The sequence below is a fragment of the Prorops nasuta genome, unplaced genomic scaffold (genome assembly GCF_024137725.1).
Source record: "Prorops nasuta isolate Cenicafe-Biocafe unplaced genomic scaffold, Cenicafe_Pnas_1.2 PNAS00016, whole genome shotgun sequence".
NCBI lineage: Eukaryota > Metazoa > Arthropoda > Insecta > Hymenoptera > Bethylidae > Prorops > Prorops nasuta.
This window is the reverse complement of record NW_027116813.1, coordinates 6,293,896-6,314,763: the sequence shown is the minus strand read 5'-3', so window position 1 is coordinate 6,314,763 and position 20,868 is coordinate 6,293,896. Positions and strand designations below refer to the sequence as shown.

Below are 20,868 nucleotides of genomic sequence, written 5' to 3'. Positions count from 1 at the left end.
AGAAAAGAAAGGCGAACCCTGAAAGGGCGCCTAGGAAAAAAATGCTGCAAACTAAAATCTGTATGTAGAGTATTTAATAAAATATATTTTGTTTTCAACAGTTTCTTCTTTTCTGACGAATATAAGCAGAATTTAATTTATCACGCTTGTATACTTTACTTTCATTTTAGGCAAAATGTATTTACAATTACGATTACAAGCCCTCTTAAATTATTGTAATTTGAAATTGCAAAAATGAAATTGTATAATTACACGTAAGCTACATCTAGTATAAAGCTCCTATTCCATGAAATGTAGTAAGTATATACGTTTAATTTTCGTTTCTCAAATTTGAATTATAATAGTTGAAAAGTTGTTGCAATTGTAATTGCAATTACATTTTGCCTAACACTGATTTACTTATACTTATTACTTATACTATACTTATTATTTATAAATAAGTTTTTAATTCAATAGGCCATCATTCTTAATATACAAATTTTTATTTACATTATATAACATAAATTATTTTAATTACAGTTTACAATAAGAATTTATAACAGTATTTTAATTTAATATAGATGTAGGTATATAAAAAATGTATGAATTAAATTAGAATTACTTTGCGATAGATATACCGATATATCACTTGATAATTATTATTAAACTGTATACTTATATAAACACAGAGACTATATATTTATGGACATAATAATATATTTCTTCTTAAAAGTGGCAATCTTGACTAATAATTTTCATAGAGGCTTTGTATATGAGACCACTGTTGTATGAGGAGGTGCTGGAGTAAAAATTGGTTTTCCATTCTTGTCCACGTAATCGATATATTTAATTTCCCAATATTTTCTCAAACCGCATCTTTCGCACAATTTTGCAGAAAAGTGGGACGTACAATCCGTTCGGACGTAATCAAAATCTTGCTCCTTTGCCATTTCGCTGCAAATAAATTTCATCAGTCATTTCTTAATATTTTGTCACGCACGCCCACGTTGTGTGTGTGGGCGTGTTCTTCCAATTTCCCAAAATAACTATCAATTTACTATTGTACTCACAGTGCTTTTTCCATTAATTTCTTGGCAATTCCCTTTCCTCTCCAATTAGAATCCACCGAGATTATTCTTACTTCCAGAACATTTTTACCAGCAAGTTTTCCTTCCGCATTTACTTGGCTATCGACGTAATGCAACAGTTGCAAGATTTTCTTGAATTTTGGATTGTTACAATTTGTGATGTACTCCGGCTCATCGCTTTTGTGCGGCTCCATTTTACCTGAATAGTATCGACATATTAATTAACGTGTTGCATAGAATTCATCAAACAACGATTTTAATATAAAATGTAAAGCTTAATTGTGTATACTATAAACTATATGAGAACCAATTGATTCTATAATGGATAAAAATGTTGTTGTAACGATTTTACATGGCAATAGGAGAGAAAATCTTGTATACACTCTTATCAAATCATCATTGAAGCACAATGATTTAAGAGTATAGATCCTTTCTATGCGATACAATGAGTCATTAATCTTATACAAGGCACCTGATCAATATTCACCTATAGGCATGATTTTTTCTCCGAGCTTCATTTAAATATCTATAATCTTAAGTACTCGAAGAAAAACGCGCGTATACACATGAAGGTGCTCGGCGTAGTTTACGATAAACCAGAGAAATGGCACTCGTTAGAATCGATTATTCTATATAAATTGTGAATTAATTTAATAAACAAATGGTCCAATGTAATATAAAAGAAAGTCGAAGAAAACTTTCCCCAGTGATTTTCAATAAAATATCTTGTATATATATATATATATGCGGCCGGCACTCGTAATTAGCGAGCTTCGTTTAAATCTACTGTTAATTCTTCCCTCGACCATATATCCCTCGTGGCTGCTGGAGTATTTTGCAGGAACACGTTTAACTGTCAGCAAGGCGAGTCGGATAATTATGCGAATTACGTTGCCACCTGCAGTAGTATTAATTTATATCGTCTATATACGCGCGCGCTATACTCTTGATCGAGACACTAATTATAGTGACTAATTACTCATAGCACATCGGATAGTCCCGTTTGATGCATTATGCAATTTTTAACTGCACCAGTGCCAGCGTTTCTTGGAGGCTCGTGCACATTTTTTCCGTCCAATCGAATCGAAAGGTTTTGCATGCGCTTCAGTTATATAATATTATTCTTTTCTGCTCTTCCATCACATGTATCGCGCGAGAGGTCGTTAATAATTTTAATTTAATGACAATTTCGAAGAGAATTTTTAATTATCCTCTCGTCCCTTACCGTTCAAGCTGACCCCTACGATATTTCCACAGGTAGAAACTGCCATCAAACTCAAATTATTTTCCAGACAATCAGTCGTACAATATTCCTCCAACTCTTGACAAGTGCTGTCCTCTCCTTCCGGTATAAGTTGGATGCTCTGATTAATAGGCTCGTCTCTGAAGAAGAACCGTCTGAGAAATTTTAGTACCTTAAATTTGTCAGACTTTTTTATCACTTGAATGTGAAAGTCCATTTCAGTCTGAATGTCACGCACGGTATCGGCCAACTAAAAACATAAACATTATATAGTTTTTCATTCTCATATTATCCTTCAAAGTCTTGCAAATTACTCCTTTACTATATATTATACAATTTGCCAATGTTATCGAGCAACTTTAAAGAATTATCGGCAAAACAATATATTCAAAAGTTTCATTCCTATAACAGTAAATTTCCAAGAATATATCCCATCGGATGTGGAGTGTAGGAATAAGCAATTAATAGTTTCATCAATTTTTTCCACTGTAAATTACAAATATTTAAAAAAATATTTTCATCCTCCATTTGTTCATTGTCATTTAATGTATAAATAATAAATAACAGTTTGTATCGAGTTTTTATCAAGAATAACAATCCCATCTCTATATTAATTCTTAAATTTACAATCAAAACCACCAAAGAAAATATTTTTGTCTATTATTTACCAATAGAAAAACTTAGCGAGTCTACAAGGTATATAATTTTTGTATAATGGCTCGTTCGTGCACATAAATTAAATTTGTTTTCGCAAATTTCGGTCTGCATTATTATTTCAATTCGAGTGTTATATCGAGAGAAATCTATAAAGTTCCTATATATATATATATATATATATATATATATAGCACGATTTAACGAAGCTTTGAATTGATCAATAATGTCTTCGGAATGTTACGTGTGCGATGTTCAATCAAACCTAATCTATTGCTGAGATATATGTAAATAAAGTAATTGAATCGTAATTGTAATAATTGAATTTACCATAATTGATTAATATCGCATAAGGGAGTGGGAAGTAGGATAATTGTGATTTGACGAGACGACTCATTATAGGAGATTGATTAATTAGCCAGCAAATAAGTCCTTTCCTTATTGCAATATCAAAGAATCGTTGCTTGTGTAACAGCTATACGATGCAAATTTAACACAATTTGCGCGCGGCGGGACGTTTGTATTTTTGCTCCGTGCACAATTTTAAGTAGCATTTTCACATGCTGCACAGCTGTGCATCTACAATATATCCTCTCTGTGCATAAACTATTATACACTTTTCCGCACTCACGACTCTACTCGACTCTCGTGTCCATTTTGCGGTCATTGCCATTAAAAAGAAAGAAAAAACTAGACCATTGAACACTGCATTTCTTATCGATATCGCAAGAACATCTCCAATAACGCGCACCTTCTGTTCAGTAAAATTCCTAATGATGTGCACAAATTAAACTATGGTTTCAACATATTTACCACATATCACCACCCATCCTAACTAAATATTGCTAATTAATTTAATCAATGCTGCAAGGGCTCAATATTTTAAATTTTATTACCGAGAAAATAATAACTCATTTATTTTTATACAATTTTTACAATTAAAAATAACGTGTATATATATATATATATATATATAATTTCACCATTCGCACCTTTCGAACGACTAAACTACACAGATTAGTCTGCTCGAATCAGTACTTGCTGTAATTAAGATTAATTCCTATATATATATATATATATATATATATATGTAGATATAATAGATATCATAGTTAAACTATATAAAGCTAATAATCGAGTAGCCCGTACGCGATAGGAATTTCACAGGAAAAGATAACAAGTGACGCAGATAAATGAGTGACAGGAAAATTACGTACGCCAGTCAATGTCAATTTTAGTGTACCTCGAATGTAAACATAATAGCTCGTCAGATCCAATAACAATAAAATGGTCGAGAGCTACTCTCACATGCCTGCTCGGAAATGAGGGAAGAGATATGCGATATTTAGGTCAGCGTCATTTATTAATTTTCCTATGAAAACTCTACTCGATCATACCATATGCCTTTGCGAAATAGCCTCATTTGCACAAAATTTGCACTCGTCGACCTTACAATAATAACCAGGCATTTTTTCAACTCGTGCACCCCCAAAAACAATTTTTTTTTTTCACTGAGAGAATATTCAATCAACTTATTTATATTTGAATAATTATACTAGCGTATATATATATATATAAATGTAGAGAGAGTCTCTTACCGAATATCTGGGGATATTTGGTGCATCTTTAACGAAGCTCGTTGACTTCTTGTTACCATCGAGCGAGACATTTTGAAATTTTGTTTGCAGCATCGTCTCCATAGCTCTAAGAGTTTTATCTCTCTCTCTCTCTCTCTGTCCGGTGGGGATGCACTGGCGAAAAGACACAAATCTCTCGGGAGAAAAGTCTGATGGGGTATTGTAGTGTTCGCAGCAGCAGCGAGGGAAGAGAAAGAAGGAGTATACGTGTACGACGAGGAAATTGCTTAATTGCTGCTGGAGCACACGATACTCATTGTAAACGCTCTGGAGGTAATCTAACACTGCGGCTTGAGATAGGAGGAGGCCAGACTTATATATGCTCATGTCGGTGCAGCAAGGCACACTCGTTAAAGGGAGCCTCGCTCACGTGCGACACTTGAAGCAAACCGGAACGCGACTATACTCGACTACGCCTCTCTCTCTCTCTCTCTCTCTCGTACAACCCAACGAAAATCCTCCAAATATCTTCCAGGCACAAACCGAGCAATCTTAATGAATATTCCATTAAACAGTTTCTTTCTTGGAAAACTTTATAACTCTATGTTCCTCCGAGTCATTTTGATGGATCAACCTTTTACGGAACTTGTTTCGAGAAATATTATAATTTAAATCACTATGCCTCGCTGATATATTATCAAAGTAAACAATTTTCTTCTTTGAATTATGATTTGAAGCTTTGCTCTGTCACTCTGGCCGATTATTCTCATCGAGACACTTTTTCGGGGCTTGTTTTCGGCTGCGACGTTATTGCTCGTCGAATCTAGAATGACACCGATCGTTGGTCCCTTCCCATTGCACTCCTTCGAGATTAAGCAGTAACGATGTTTCAGCTCGATAAGAACCCTAGCTCCGTCTACCTCCCTCCCTTTATCTATAGATACAACCCATCAGTTTGCAATTACCAGCGTTTGATGGTTAATCCAGCTTTTAATATCTTTCACCGCAAAACTTTCATTTTATCTCCGTTTATCTTCTACCAATATTGTATATATATATATGTATACAAGTTAGCTTTATCGTTCCTATGGTGTAGTTTATCTCTATAGAGTTTCGATTCGATACTCGATACACTACTGCGTATGTCAGTATAATACTTTGATATTTGATATTCTTTTTTTTTTATTTAATAAAGTAGGTAGTAGTATACTTTTACTATTTGTTAAAATCAACGTTTCAGCGATGAGTTATTCAGGTCAAAAACACGAATCTCCAATTTATAAAGGGCCAATATTGGAGCATGTGATCAGCAATATATATATATATATATATGTATTACCAATATTGGTCCGTCGATAAATCGGAGCTTCGTGCGTTTACTGTGCTTTCTTCTATAACAGCTCAGCTTGGTCCATTACGTTTCGTGCAAAGCACCGAGGCTAAAAGCAATATCGAAGATTCAACGAATACGCGTTTTGATATTTTTCAGGAAAATTGTCTCACTTCTTATGGCTAATGGAATTTAATAAAATGAGTTATCAGTAAGGAAGAAATATTTAAGATCGAAATAGACACTTTTTGGCATTGTTGACGAAAATATCTCTTAATATTTTATATCTTTTTAATAGGATGAAGATGATATCCACTCGAATCAATTTAATCGATGACTCAGTGGCGTATTCCTAATCATCGAGTCTCGTCGGTCTGCACAATTTCGTGTAAAGTTAAAATCGAAATATATATTTTAATATGATTGATGAAAATATTTTTTTGTATTTATTATATTTTGAAAAAGACAAAGCTACTGTCTATAATCAAATCAATAGTTGACCAGAGCTGTCGATATTGGGATCTGACATAGTTGAAGCGCTCCAAGCGGTAAAAAATGAAAGCAGAGGAAGCCCGGGTTTTACATTGATTCTTATGGATATTTTTCAATAAATTGCAATTTATTATTGAAAACCTTAAAACTTTTGAATTTGGGAGAAAAGTTTGTACAGATATTTTCCATCGAAATCATTATAACCCTCCTGTAATTTCAATAGACATTTAGACACTTAGGCACTTCTGCGCCATATTGAATTTTCTATATATCTATATATATTGACTCCGCCCACGTGTCAGATCCCAATATCCCTAATCGACAAGTCTCATTAGTCTACACAATTTCGTGTGATAAACTAAACTCGAAATACACAATTTAATATAAAAATATATGGGAAATATCATTTAATATATATATATATATATATTGAATTGGAAAGGAAGGTACCATCCGCTTGAATCAATGAGTAATCGGTGAGTCGCCATGTCTTGGAATCGTTAACCTTCGTCTGCGACGCGCGACGGTTTCAGGTAAGGCTAAATAGCAAGAATCTTCAAGTTCGAAGCGAGCGTTTCAACACTGTTAATGAAAATAGCTCGTTGCTATAGAGCCGTATAATTTAACAATGAATTAGACTCGATGGTAAATCGATTAGTCGTAATTGGTGCTCTGCAGGACTATTGGCGCTTCGCACATGGAACATTTCAATGTCGAATTGTCTCGCGAAAGGTTTGTCGTTATAACGTCTGTGCGTCTACTAAAAATGTCGAGTGGAAGGACTTGGAGTGCCAAAGGATATATCTATGGGAAAGGTTAATCGACAGTCAACTGGATCTACCTTAAAAGTTCAATGGTATACACATGCAAAGCAGATAAAAAATCCTCTTTATTACGGTACAATATATATGGATGATGATTAGAAAAAATTATATATATATATATATATATATATCTAAAGAATATTTAATATTTTAGATTGCACGATGATTATTGCATTAGCACAGCCAGTACCCTGCAGTGCCTCTTATGTTATTATTGGAAGCTTGTAATTGAATGAGTAAGCTATTAGATGGTACAACAATTGCAAGACATTGAAAGAGAAAAGATGAAAATAGCAAATTGCTACCCACACCTGGTATTTTAAAGCTCACGTGACTCGTAATACTGTGATCAATAGATTTTCCAACTGTAAAACATTATTTTCCATGATATCAATCTTTACGATGTTTTGCCTCGCGACCAACATCAATACATTTCCGCGTAATCTATTTTCTTTCGTTAAATTGCAATAATTTCATGCAATTTTGCTAGTAAAACGTAACCATATAAACTTCTTTGTTATTAATTAACAAATGCACCACCATAATTACTTACCATTCTTGTATACAAGTTTATCACGTTTGCGTTATTCAACGATTGAAAAAATTAATTTTTTCCCAGTGCAAATTATGACGTAAAGACTCGTATGTGTATTTTTTTAATTATGAAATAATGTTTAACGATAATCGAAGTTTCTCCCATAATTTTACAAGAAAGAGGAATCGAGCTGTCTTTATCGTTACTAGCATGCAGTTGGCTCGAAGGATTGTATTATCACAAAGAAATTATATTTATTAGTAATTGCATGGTTCAATTTGGTAAGAAAAGTAGATAAAACACTTTAATTGTCCACACATTTTCCGACTGTTCTCATTCGCTGGGAAAAGGAAGTGCGAATGTCAAGTTTTCCGGTGGCTTTTATAATAACAAAAAAACCTATTATTGTATATATATATATATATATATATATATAACATAATTTCCTGTCTCTCCACGATTGGCGTTGTCTCTCTTTTCACAAACCACCGCGCTCGGCGCTACTAGTTAAAGCTAATTATTGCGAGACAAGTTGGAACGCTTAATGTTCGCACTCGCATTAACATTATGCACATCGCTCCTGAAACATGGCATTACCAATGACGTTACAGTTGCATGAAAAGAATTTATAGGATTTCATTTACATTAATAGATTTTTTATTCATTTCGATCAAAATCACTGATTTTTTCCACTTGATTTTTCAGTCTCGATCGACATTCATCCAACTGCGAGATAAATAGCTCGATTGAAACCTTTTTTAAAGCGATAAAATTTTATGCCCCCCCCCCCCCCCTACCTCTACACCTTTAAAACATTCATTTTTCGAAAGATTACGATCGATGCAGCTGTAATACGATTTTATGCACGTTTATATATATATATTAAGCTTTTTTTCTCTATTACAATGAGAGAATAATAATTTATGAACGACGCTGTCTGGACGAGTTTCAGTGTCGAGTCGTTCCGTTAGTGCCGGAGCATACGAGACGGAAAAAGCTGAAGAAAACCTGAAAAATGCGCGTGGAAAAATGAGAAATAAATAGTGGATTTTCGATGCTTCTTCTTGAGAATTAATTTTGCAAAGAAACTCTGGATCGGAGGCATTTTTATCGTTAAAGGTCATCGACCCTTCGATGTTACGTAATTTTGCTGAAATTTGTTGTGAAAACACCCCACCCCCCCTGTAAATAATTTGTCATTGACAAGGAAGGTCGACTCAGCTTCTGATCGAGATAAGCTAATATTCAAGGTCACCGCTCATCGTCCATCGTCCACCACGATGCAACGATCGATCCCAGGTTGATCATTTGCTCTCAGCCGATTGGACGCGCAGCATCGTTAATTCCCCTCTGATGCCGCTCGAACAGCTTTGTATTCCATAGGTGTATTCTCGCGTTTGCCTTTTTCATCCGAAGCCTCTATATACGCCTTTATATTACAAAGCAGCAGAAATTTTATGAAAGCTAGAAAAAAACTAGAACCATAAATTCAATTATTTCTCATCGAGGCGATTACGTTTCTTTGGACGAAACTGAGCTTTGGTAGATGGTGGATCGCTCCAACGTTTATATCAAGTCAGTCCCTGCTGCGTGGATTTATTACGCAAACGCACATCAATTCAGTTCGCCCTTCAAAAATCTTTAATTTCAGTCTTTTCGTCTTGTCTCTCTCTCTCTCACTCTCTCTCGTTATTAATACGAGTGAGAGAGCGTTTGGTTGATTATACAGCGTATGTACTTGTTACATATACTGCAATGCGACCAGTCAACTATGGCCAAACCTATATATTCAAATTGACTGAATTTTTTTACGAATTATTTTCTCATAACAACTTTTCTTGTGATTCTTGAATAAAAAGTTATTGAAAATTAAAAATTTCTTATTAAGAAATTTTCTATTGGTTCCAGGACTAAATGGTTGCTAACCAATAGGTATAGGTTATCGATAGTTCAACCAATAGGAAGTTTCGAATGAATAAACTCTGTTTAATCCTTGTAATAAGCTTCTAGTTACAAGCTGAATATAAAATGATACAAGAATTTTGTTCTTAAAATAATTTTCTTGATACGAATTTATCTGTTTGGCACGAGTTAATCGGAAACACCCTGTACATATATATATACATATATCTTTGTAAGACATTGTGGACTAATTAAGGGGGGAAGGCATCTCTGAAATGTCCGTGAAAGCATCCAATGCCGCGTGAATAGCGTGGCGAGCAGGTGGAACGAATAGCGAATAGAAGGTGGGAAGGAGGGGGGGGTTAAAGAATAGAATAGAAATCGTGATGCGGATAGGACATGTGACTCGAGAACAGCGTTTCTCCAACCTTTGATCGCCACGTTCGATAAGCAAAACAATCTATTGTTCATCGAGCTATATATACATGCATGTACAAGCACATATACAGAGACAAATGTTATCCGCCTATATTCCCGTAGTTGCTCCTTCAGAATTTCTCGATCCTTTCCAACCGGATTCCAATCGCCCAATTTTCATCGCACTTGCAATTCTCACGAGGAATTTTAGCGATCCTCTTAAACTAATTTTGCATCAAGAGACGATAACGCAAAATTACAATTGTTGTTAATTCAACACTTTGTTTATCGTAGGATAATTATAGCTACAGTTTTAAAAGAACTGGAATAAAGACTCGCAATAGGTGCATGGTATAGGCTTTGCTACATAGTTGTTCTTCGAAAAAGGTAGAGTGAATTAATGGACGCCAACTTCCCATTTTAGGCAACACTTAACTTTTCTAGCCAATTCGAGTACTCTGCAGGAACTTGATTCGCGTGTGCTTTGCCTAAGTTTATACTTTCTAAATAAAATTTGTATACCAGAGTATGGCTGAACTATACACGTATCATTTTTTCACACCGACTGTGTTTTATGTGCTCTATATGTACAGGGTCCATCGCTTAAAATGTCCAACAGCTTCGACAATGCGTGCATCTATATATATATATATATATATAAAAGAATTAAATTTTTACACAGAACCTTCTCAAAATTTCTTACTATTTATATTCAGAGAAATCTTATGCAAGAGTTTGCTATAACCAATGGTTACACAAATAAACAAATATTTTCTTACGTGCAAGCTTTGGGGTGTTTTGTATTTTCAGCGGCAAATATTATTTATGCGTTAAAATCGTTTCAAGTTGATTTTAATCCGCGAGAAGAAGAGGAATAGAAAAAAATGTATATGTGTGTGCCTCTAACGGTGTTACGACACCTCTCGTGTGTGGCTTTGGACGAGATAGAAACCTGATATATTGATATCGTATATGAAATAGTAGAATATGTAACTGTACGTATCGTATTTACGGATATATTTGTATAACGTGCAAAAAATGTTTAGAAAATTCAACCAAGAGACCTAATTCAGCGTAACGTCGATGAAGATTTAAGAAAGCGTGAAAGTTTTGCGCGAAACGTTGAACCTCTTCTTCGAGGAATCAACTGGAAAATATTGACACACCGTTGCGGATGATTCAGAAGAGTGTAAACGTTTTTAGATGAGAAACGAATATTATTGTATAGTTGCATACGCAGAATTCTATATACGAACGTATTAATCGCATCTGCAGAGACTTTGTTATGATGAAAAAGCGTGCTAATTATGAATATCCTCTATTTGGACAAATAGACGAACAAAAGGTTCGTTTCATTGAACAATGCAAAGCTTCGTCGTATCGTTTTAAGCGCAGATGATGTTACGTGGTTTCATCGCGGTCTAGATTAGATTTGGACTAGATTGAAGCTAATGACCACTTGGGGAAGTAGCTACAAATCATAAAGCTGCATTGCACGATTAACTTGTGTAATTGATATTGCATTAATGTATATCGTTTAGCTACTGCTGGAAATGGCGGGGGGGGGGGGGGGGGGGGAGGGGAGAGTAAGAAAGAATGAGATGAAAAAGCTGATTTGTCGAGGAAGAGAAAAAAAGAGGTAAAAAATAAGTAAAGGGGCCCGCTCGGAGGCGGAGCGGTCGAGGGCTTCGCGCTCATTGGCTCCCCGCTTTAGGGCCCGCTATGCCATTTATCGAGGAAGGTCTCGGGATCTTTCCTTGTATCGCGGACGATTCTACACGGTTATTCCTGATCGCCTTGAAATTTGCGCGTTTGTCATCTCGGAAACGGATCTGCGCGTACAAATTATTCCCGATAAGCTGTGATTTATTTATACATTAATCTTCCTGCGATCTGAATTGTATACGTTTAAGAAGGAGGCTCACTGTGTTATCGTAAGTCGCTTGGAAATCTGCAGAAAACTTTATAGAAATGAGGTGTACCTAAATTCTCTCGTACCTAATTGGGTAAAGATGCCTGATTTTTTAGGTACATTGTGTTCAAGGTGGTAAATATCGAGTGAATAGAAAGTAGGAGAAAAACACGTGATTAGTACCGAATCGATTTGTGTTGTGGAGCGAATATTGTTTAATTTTCATGTATCTGCCCCAATAGCATGAATATCCTCGGGATATCCCTATAGAATGTGCCCGGAATATCCACGCGTCCAGCGGACATGCCGAGGATGTCGCCTGAACATAGCAACTTGATTATAAATATGTGTACGGGTGCCTGATTTTTTTTCGCTGATGCAACGGATTTAACGTGAAAATGATGAAGCGAAGAACACCGAAGAAGAACGAAAAAGAAAATAGGATAGCCAGTTATTTATTCGCTGTAAACCGAATATTGTTTGCATTTTAGGCACAGTACCTAATTAGGCACCAGTACCCGATTATTCATGTGTGTCCAGAGTGAAAATGGTCGAGTAAAAAAAATGAGATAATCCGAATGGAATAAACGTTAAATTAATTCGCTATATCCAACTGTTATGAAAATCGAGTATACCTAATTAGGCACGGGTGGCCGACTTTGTAAATTTTCAACGAAAAGCGATGGAGCGAAAAAAGTCGAGATAATCGAAAGGGAAGAATTGCTGAAACGATCGGACACTCGAGTATTGCGTAAATCAGGTGTACCTAATTAGGTACGCGGGTTCGGAACCTATACAGAACTGATCCAAGTACACAGTTACAGGTAGATAAATGTGCATGGAAAATCAGTGGAGCGTTTCCTCTCACGACAGGTGTACTTTATGCGCGTGTAATCTGGTAAAGCTATCATTAAGCTACTTTTTTGCTACATTAGCTTTACCATCATTTATCAAGCTCTGTCATCTACAATCAGTAAGTTGCTCCAATCCAGATGCTAATATCTCGGCTCTGCCCCCTCTCCAGTTGTCCACAGCGTCGCGCACAGACTGGTTCTCACGTGTGAGCCGCAGCGCAATCTCCCGGCAAATCTTGTCTCTTTCTCACCGTCATTAATGTCGCGAAGAAAAACTCTGATAGCCATTTTATTTATTAAAATAGCACTGATCTTATCAATCGTTTCTTATTTGATTCATCGGAGGTTGGTTGGCTCGAATTTGTAATTGTTAATGGCGGACGATAAAAATTCTACGGTTACATCCTGGCTAAACCAGTTTTCCAAGCAAATTACAGTTTAGCGCGCTCGTGCACGGTGCACTTGACAATGACGGCTCCAAAGCGCATTCATCACGCACCAATATAACTGCAGGAGATGGAGAACCGTGGCGAGAGAAGCACTCGCCTTTAAAACGATCGAGTGTAATTTTATGGGAGTATTTACGACCTCATTGTAGCGCACGTGTCGACGATCAACTCGCGCTCATTTCACATTGTACTCGCGACCAGAGAGATCACTCTCGTGCAAACACGCATCGTCTAGCGATAGACGACAATTACGTACCGTCGCCGCCCCCTGCATTCTTCTAACGTTCATCCTTCTCACCACGATTCCTCCCAAGTTTTTCCAAATGCACCGAGATCCTAACCATTATTAGTTTATTTACATTTCTCCTTTGTATATACATAAAGAAGAACGGAGGTTAGGTTGCCCTCGAAACACGTTGCTCCGCGGTCGATCTTCTGTTTACATCCATTCAAACGAATCCACTCCCCCCCCCCCCCAGGCGACCGTCCGGTCAACTCGACTCGTTTTTTCCGTACACACTTTCCAAGCCTTTGTTATTGTTTACTCTCAACTCCACTCTCGAGAGACACAGTTTGATTTGGCCTCTCGATCCCTCTTAGCGGAACGTTTGCCACGCACCTCGATCTCTTCGCGTTTTCTTTATTTTTTATCGCACCGCTGACGTCACATCCCGTTAAATTGGAAGTTTACTAGACGCACGCGTAAGAAGCAAAAAATGAATCGCAATTAAGTCCCACGCGCTGGTCTACGAGAAATCTCGCACCTCGGGCACGCGCGCGGCCGGAAGTCGACACGCATGTAGCGAAGCCACGCTGAAAAATCACCGATCAAATTCATAATAAACAGAACGCAGCTCTCTGTTGACGAACCATTCAGGTCGTGTTCGTATTTTGCCACAAGTGATTTTCTCCTCGCTAAACACTGCAGATTCATCTTGCGTTAATCGAGTCACGGAGTATACAAATATTTATCCGTAGAAAAATGACAAGCGACACACATTCTCTTATGTAAACAGAGCACGTGTAGAATATGTTCGTTCCAACTCCTTCGCGCGATCGCACTTTAACCTCCTCTTATTTTTAAGATTATTTATACTGGTTTGACTATATAATATATTCAAAATAACTCTCCTCGTGCGCAATCATTGTTGTGGATACTTGACTTTTTTTATGCTATTCGCAGTTGTGGGTTATTGCTTAAATTTGTATCGCTCGAGAAAGAAAATATTTACATTGTCCCGAGTGCAGACTTTGTGTCAGTGTTGTCGAGTTGTTTAGGGTAATTTATACTGAAATCCGCACGCTCATTCGCGGCTCATTGTTCGTAGCGTTTGTAAAGTTTTTCTTTTTCGGCACGCATAAGATCGAAAATCTGTTTGATAATGAGTATGAGTAATAACGATAGATAAAAATTGTATATACTCACTGATTTATATGAAGCACTGTGCTCGTGCGCAACCACTGCAGTTTTCTTTCGGTCCAAAGCGCGTTATAGTATCGCGCTTATAGTCAATGTTGTTTATTTTTACAATATAATAACAATATAGAATTATCAATTTAATTCTTCTCGAAAAATGTCTGAATAATCGCTTTTCTCCCCAAGTTATCGTTTATATTATTTGAACGTTTGTATTAATAAAACAATACAATTCTAACCTGTGTATATATATATATAAATATATTGTTTATGTGTAAAAACAATATTACTATAAATATTATATAAATATAATTTGAATCGAGAAATCTGTGAACGACTGTTTTTGAAAAGTTACAGGCAATACTATTTGGATTTTTTGACAAAGTAACAGAATTGTAAGGAATTTCTTGTTCCTTTGAGAAAAATAATATTATACGATTATATATATATATATATATATATATATAACTCTACTGCCAGAAGCCTGTAAATAACCGTCTTTGAGAAGTTATCAATATAATACTATTAGAATGATTGGAAATGATACCACAACTGTGTTATTTTCAAAGCAAAAAAACTTGTACGTCTTGACGATTAGATAACACTATCGCATTAATTAACGTAAAGCCATAACAGAGCCTGTACTAGGAATACAAAATTTACAGAATCAGTGTAATTCTGAATAAAAATTGACTTGGAAATGAAAAGTAAGTTAGTGACAAAGTTCAAGGAGATAATAGTTAAAAATAATCCAGTTGCAGGAGACTGAATATCTTCGTGGTATGCGGATAGTGGCTAAAGATAGAAGGGCGAGTGTGCTGCTGACATTCCCAAACGAAGATTCGTCTTTAAACTCTAAAGAATATATCGACCTATCCGGCTGAACTTTCATCCGTCCAGGGAGGAAACTAGGAACGATCGTCGAATTCCGACGAATCGAAGCAATTGGAATCGGAGGGAACGAAATGGGAGCAAATTAGATTCTGCGCAGGTCTCGAGAAAAATGCTGTTCGTGCAATGTTAAAGATGAGACCCGATGAGAGGTCGAGATTAATGGAACCGTTTGGTTTGCTTCGATGCTTGTGTTTACGTACCGAAAATTTCGTGGACTTTGGACGCGAAGCTTTAATTGCGAAAGCCCGTGGTGTTCGTGTCCCCTTTAGGCAATGGCCAGTCGTGCACTGGCAGTGTAAAAGCGAAGATAGAGTGGCATGGTAGGGTCATTACCATCCGGTCTCGTAATATCCCTTTTGCCAGAGCCCCATCCAAAGGGTGACCGATGCTCTATTTTTCTATTGAATTTCATTAGGAAGAGCGATATCTGTGCACGTGGTTAATCGAGCCCTCGGCGTTGACGTTGCGAAAATGGGTGGCACGGATCGTCCGGATATACCCCCTCCCCCTTATTCACATTTACCGTCCATTGTAATCCCATTACTAACAATAATGATAACTCTCAGCTCTGACACATTGCATGATATAAATAATATAGTTTCACCAATGTTTTCAAGTTAGGCCTCGACGGTTTAGCCTAAATTTATATAACTTGCTATATATATACAAGCACCTATAAAAATTACATGATTTATGCTCTATTTTATTATCGGACTTGATTAACACGAGTGATATCTGTGCACGTGTATGGTTAATTGGACCCTGGGTGACTGTGTGAAAATGTAATGTTGATCGTACGGTTATTATAGTGTCTATTATAATATAGTTTATGCTAGCAATTGTGCTGCTTTGTCAGACAAGTCTACTGCGTTTTAAAATTAAAATTGCAACTCGAGTTTTATGTGATAAACTTAACAATCAGTGTTAAACTTGTATTTTGTTAAATATTAAATATAATCAATACAGACTCTCTTGGGTAACACAATTAATTTAAGTCTAATGCACTATAATTTTATCTATATAGATTATATTGTGACCTGATTTCTTTTACAATTTTGTCTAATATTACATATACAGCTTTTAACGAAACGCGTATATAGATTATCTATCACAATACGTGTAGTGTAAAAAGCGTTCCTCGAATGTTTTAACTGTCTAAATTGATTACGAGAAATTTTATTGTACTGTAATGTTATAGAGTTTGTTACATATAGTGTTAAAAACACATTTCTGCTATACGTTACTCAATTTGACACGTTGGAACGTTTTAGAAACATTTCTAACACGTGTGTGCTCCGCGATTATACAGCAGTAGTTATAAGAATATTTGAGAAAGTGGTAAAAAGAGGAACTGATACGGAAGAGAGACGGACCTTATAATTATAATATTAACCTCTCCAGGACCGGAAGTCTATTCTTAGATATTGGATCAATGTCAGATTTTTCATAATTTAATATCATCGATAAATATAAAAAGTTCCTAATAATAAAAATAAAAAAATCTTCTACAAACAGGTTCAGGTGAAACTTTTATTTTCATTAAGAGACTCGTGTGTGTGTGTGTGTGTGTGTGTGTGTGTGTGTGTGTGTGTGATGAAACAGCATTGATCCTTAAGCTGGTCCATCATCAATTCTATCGAATATCCATGAAAAAAATTATTAAATTAGAAATTGTCTAGACTACAATTTTTCTCACTATTTTTGAACCCTGTGCGATACTGTAGTGTAGTATTGTTGCTTTGTACCACGCGGCTATACATATATACAATTACGTAAGTTAGCGTCTAATAGGAGAAAAAACCGTTTGTAAAAAGAGTTAAAAAAAACGATAGTTATTATCGTGGAGAGATAATCTAACAATAGAATGGGAAAATTGGTAAAGTCCACATTTAACGATACAATGCATAATCAGACCAATTCTCGCAGCGACGCTATATTGTCCAACCGTTACCATAACCCAAGGTTTTCCATACTTAGTCTTTTTTTTTCTATCATTGCACTTATTATTCTTTTTTTTTCAACAGTCATGCTCGATGTAACAAAATAGCTGAAAATACACGTTCCGTATGCTGTTTCTCCAGTATTTTTATTCCTCGCATTAAAAATCATTAAAAATTACTTGAATTTGCAATTCGATAAAAAATCCTCTAGAATTATTTTTAGTCGCTCTTCGGCATTAACATATTCATGCTAATTATTTGAATGGCAAGCCGCCGTCTTCCCATCTTTGGCTCAACGTTAACTCAATTTTCAAAGAATTATTTGCATTTTAAGGATTATCGTGATTACCGCCTCTTCCCATACTCTGTTTGTTTGCTATGTAAACCCTTGCTTTTATAGAACGTCGGGAATAAGTTACAATTTTGCACTCGGCAACTACTTCCGGCAATATTTCAATTTCACTCCCCGAACTAACAGTCTTCCACATGTCGCAAGTATATATATATATTAATTTATTGTGTAAAACGCGCAACTTAAATATAGCCTATAATACTAGACTGTCCTGATTTTTATTTCGCTCCAGTCCTGAAAATTGTTAATTTCGATAGAAAAAACCAACTTTCCCAAATTTTCAGCACAATAAAGAATTTTTTAAAACTTATTCAATCAACATTTATGTCAATTTTACATAAAAATACATTTATCTCCGAAACTATATATAGAATATATCAAACTAACAACATTTTAGACAGTAACTTTTGAGATGAGGCATAGAAAGTGTTATATAAAGAAAATTGATATCTTTTATAATTTCGGAGATAAATTAATTTTTACCTAGAAGTTACTGTATTTTTGGATTCTAAGAATTTAAAAAATCCAAAATTTGACGATCCAGCGAAGTAAAACGTTAATTTAGATCGATCAAATGATTTTATAAAAAATTTTAGCTCAATATAAAAAGTACTAGAACAGCCTCACAATCCAGGTGATACACAGAGTGTATCACCGAAGGTACACCAGAGGTGGAACATATAAATTTATTTAGCTCTAAAAATATATATAAGAGATATTAATTTTTTGTATATGACATCTTTTAATCTCCTATGTATTTGCAATCAGAAAGGTCTTATACAAAAAATTAATATTTCTTATATTTACAGAGATAAATGAATTTTTATATTCCACCTCTGGTGCGCCTTCGGTGATAACCTCTGTATATTATACGAATCGATGCAGTTCTCTCTAATACTTTTTATATTGAATTAAAAAATTTTTTTTTTTAATTCATTTGATCGATTTAAATCAATGTTTTCCTTCGCTGGAGCGTCAAATTTTAGTTTTTTTTTTTTAATTCCTCTGGAACCCTAAAATATAGTAATTTCTACGTAAAAATGAATTTATCTCCGAAATTATAAAAGATATCAATTTTCTTTACATTAACCTTTTCTATGTCTCTCTTCATATGCTTTTTAAAAGTTTGTTAGCAATAACTCGATATCTTCTATAGTTTCGAAGATAAATGAATTGTTATGTAAAATTAATATAAATGTTGATTGTGGCAGTTCTAAAAAATTTTTTATTGAGTTGAAAATGTGGAAAAGTTGTTTTTTCTACCCAAATTAACGATTTTTAGGATTGGAGCGATAAATAAAAGATAAACAAAAATTAAGGACAGTCTACTATATACGTATATTGGAAATAACTATTTATAATGGCAATTAAATAGCATGAACAAATAATTGGTAATCGAGTGGCAACATTGACAGTATTGTACATTTATTAGTTCTCGTTTTCAAATGTTTCACAATTACAAAGTATAATCTAATTTAACAGCGGTGTACTTTATTATTTTACTCTCGGTGCACATCTTCATTCAATTAAAATTCATTTCTAACTGTATTTGCGCGTTGTAGTTTTGCTGAAAGAACATTGAATATTGTAAATATATAAGTTAACGGCAACTCAGTTAATAAGCGTGTTAACATCGATAATAAGCACAGGTCCGACAGCCTCCTTTTGTTCGCTTTTTCTCCTGTCGTAGTAGATCGTGCCTCATGAATATTTTCCATCCACACTCATAAACAAAAGAATTTTTTCCTTAATGACTTTTCTTAATAATCACCTGGCCAATAGAGCAAATTCATCGAAATCGATCCAACATTTTATAATCAGAGACAAATTTATTTAAAGCAATAAATGTCTTAAAATTCTTACACTGTTTTGCACAAATATATTTCGGTACAATCAATAGTAACAAGTTAAGTCGTATATTTAAACATTACAGAAAAGTATATAACAATAATTTTCTTCGAGAAATAATGTAAGCTTATATATATATATATATATATATATATATGACTATAACGAAGGAAAGTAATATTTTATATAGACCGATTAATATATGTATAAGAATTGCAAAAACTACTCGAGTTTTTTTAACGTAAGGTTCCCACTAACAAAATGTTTTATAAGAGATTCGTTGGCCAAGGTAGACCGCTATCCTTCATCAATAACATTTTTTATAAACATTGATCAGCTCGCAATTCGTTAGTAATTGTTTCTATTCAATCTTGTCGCTAGTACAATAATAAATAATAGTGCGCCCTTGGAAAGCTATATATGTACATGTGTGTGTGTTTCAATTTCACAGCGACATACTGCAAGTTGTATGAAAAAATTGTGGGCTTGGAAAGGTCAAGTTGGCCAAGTGAGACTCTCGCTATGACAAGTTTCGCGAACATCGTACAGAAATAGCCAAGTTTCTTCATCCTTCTCTATCGAAAATGTGTCCAAAATTGATCTTCCTATCGAAAAGTTGCATAAACTTTATCTGCAGCGATTTGACATCTCAGGGTAATTGTCAAGGTCATGTGAGACTGAAAGGACAATTGACATTGTCAACGTTGGAAAGGTTTTGCTGGAAAATGTCAAGCTTCTTACTCGAATCTGCATTGGTACAAAGGTGTGGTTCTACAAGAAAAATAAGCATAACTATTACCTAGACTATTGCCCCTACTTACATCTTTTCTTCTTTTGCATGCTTCGCTAATTCTTTGTCCGTGCATGAATACGAGTTACGTTTTAAAAAAGAAATCAATTTATGCAAATTTTACCCAAGTAATATGAAACTCGGTAAAAACTTGATTGGTAAAAAGTAGTAATTTTAATTCTTCTTAGTATAAAACATATATTTATATGAATTCTCTCTCAATGACACGTTGAATTATTTTTTTAATAAAGCTAGTCTTTTTCTTACGACTTGTTTAATCACTATTTATGTATTTTCTTATAAAATTTTTATTCTTGTCTCTATTCAACTGATAAAATTTATGTACATATCTTTAGTCGATTCATTAAATA

At 34.9% G+C, this 20,868-nt stretch overlaps 1 protein-coding gene across 3 annotated transcripts; it reads right to left on the bottom strand.

Annotated features, from left to right (window-relative positions):
* Positions 1-468: 468 nt before the first annotated feature.
* LOC136779299 (arylalkylamine N-acetyltransferase 1-like) lies at positions 469-16,103 on the bottom strand. 3 transcript variants are annotated; one of them, XM_066736830.1, is made up of 4 exons: positions 15,768-16,103; positions 2,293-2,560; positions 1,050-1,266; positions 469-933 (listed from the first exon to the last, which is right to left on the bottom strand). In XM_066736830.1, the coding sequence occupies exons 2-4, from the start codon at positions 2,525-2,527 to the stop codon at positions 735-737; spliced, it is 651 nt and encodes a 216-aa protein (XP_066592927.1). In that variant the 5' UTR covers positions 2,528-2,560; positions 15,768-16,103; the 3' UTR covers positions 469-734. The 3 variants fall into 3 exon arrangements, with proteins under 3 accessions (XP_066592927.1, XP_066592928.1, XP_066592926.1); XM_066736831.1 differs by lacking the exon at positions 15,768-16,103 and adding an exon at positions 14,683-14,838; XM_066736829.1 differs by lacking the exon at positions 15,768-16,103 and adding an exon at positions 4,563-5,143 and having other exon boundaries at positions 470-933.
* Positions 16,104-20,868: the final 4,765 nt, after the last annotated feature.

Excerpts from the sequence above, each read along its gene's own strand:
- LOC136779299 (XM_066736829.1), bottom strand. The coding sequence starts at position 4,928 with ATGAGCATATATAAGTCTGGCCTCCTCCTATCTCAAGCCGCAGTGTTA. Across the intron at positions 1,267-2,292 it reads CGTAGGGGTCAGCTTGAACG|GTAAAATGGAGCCGCACAAA; the intron begins GTAAGGGACGAG and ends GATACTATTCAG. Across the intron at positions 934-1,049 it reads AAATTAATGGAAAAAGCACT|CGAAATGGCAAAGGAGCAAG; the intron begins GTGAGTACAATA and ends ATTTATTTGCAG.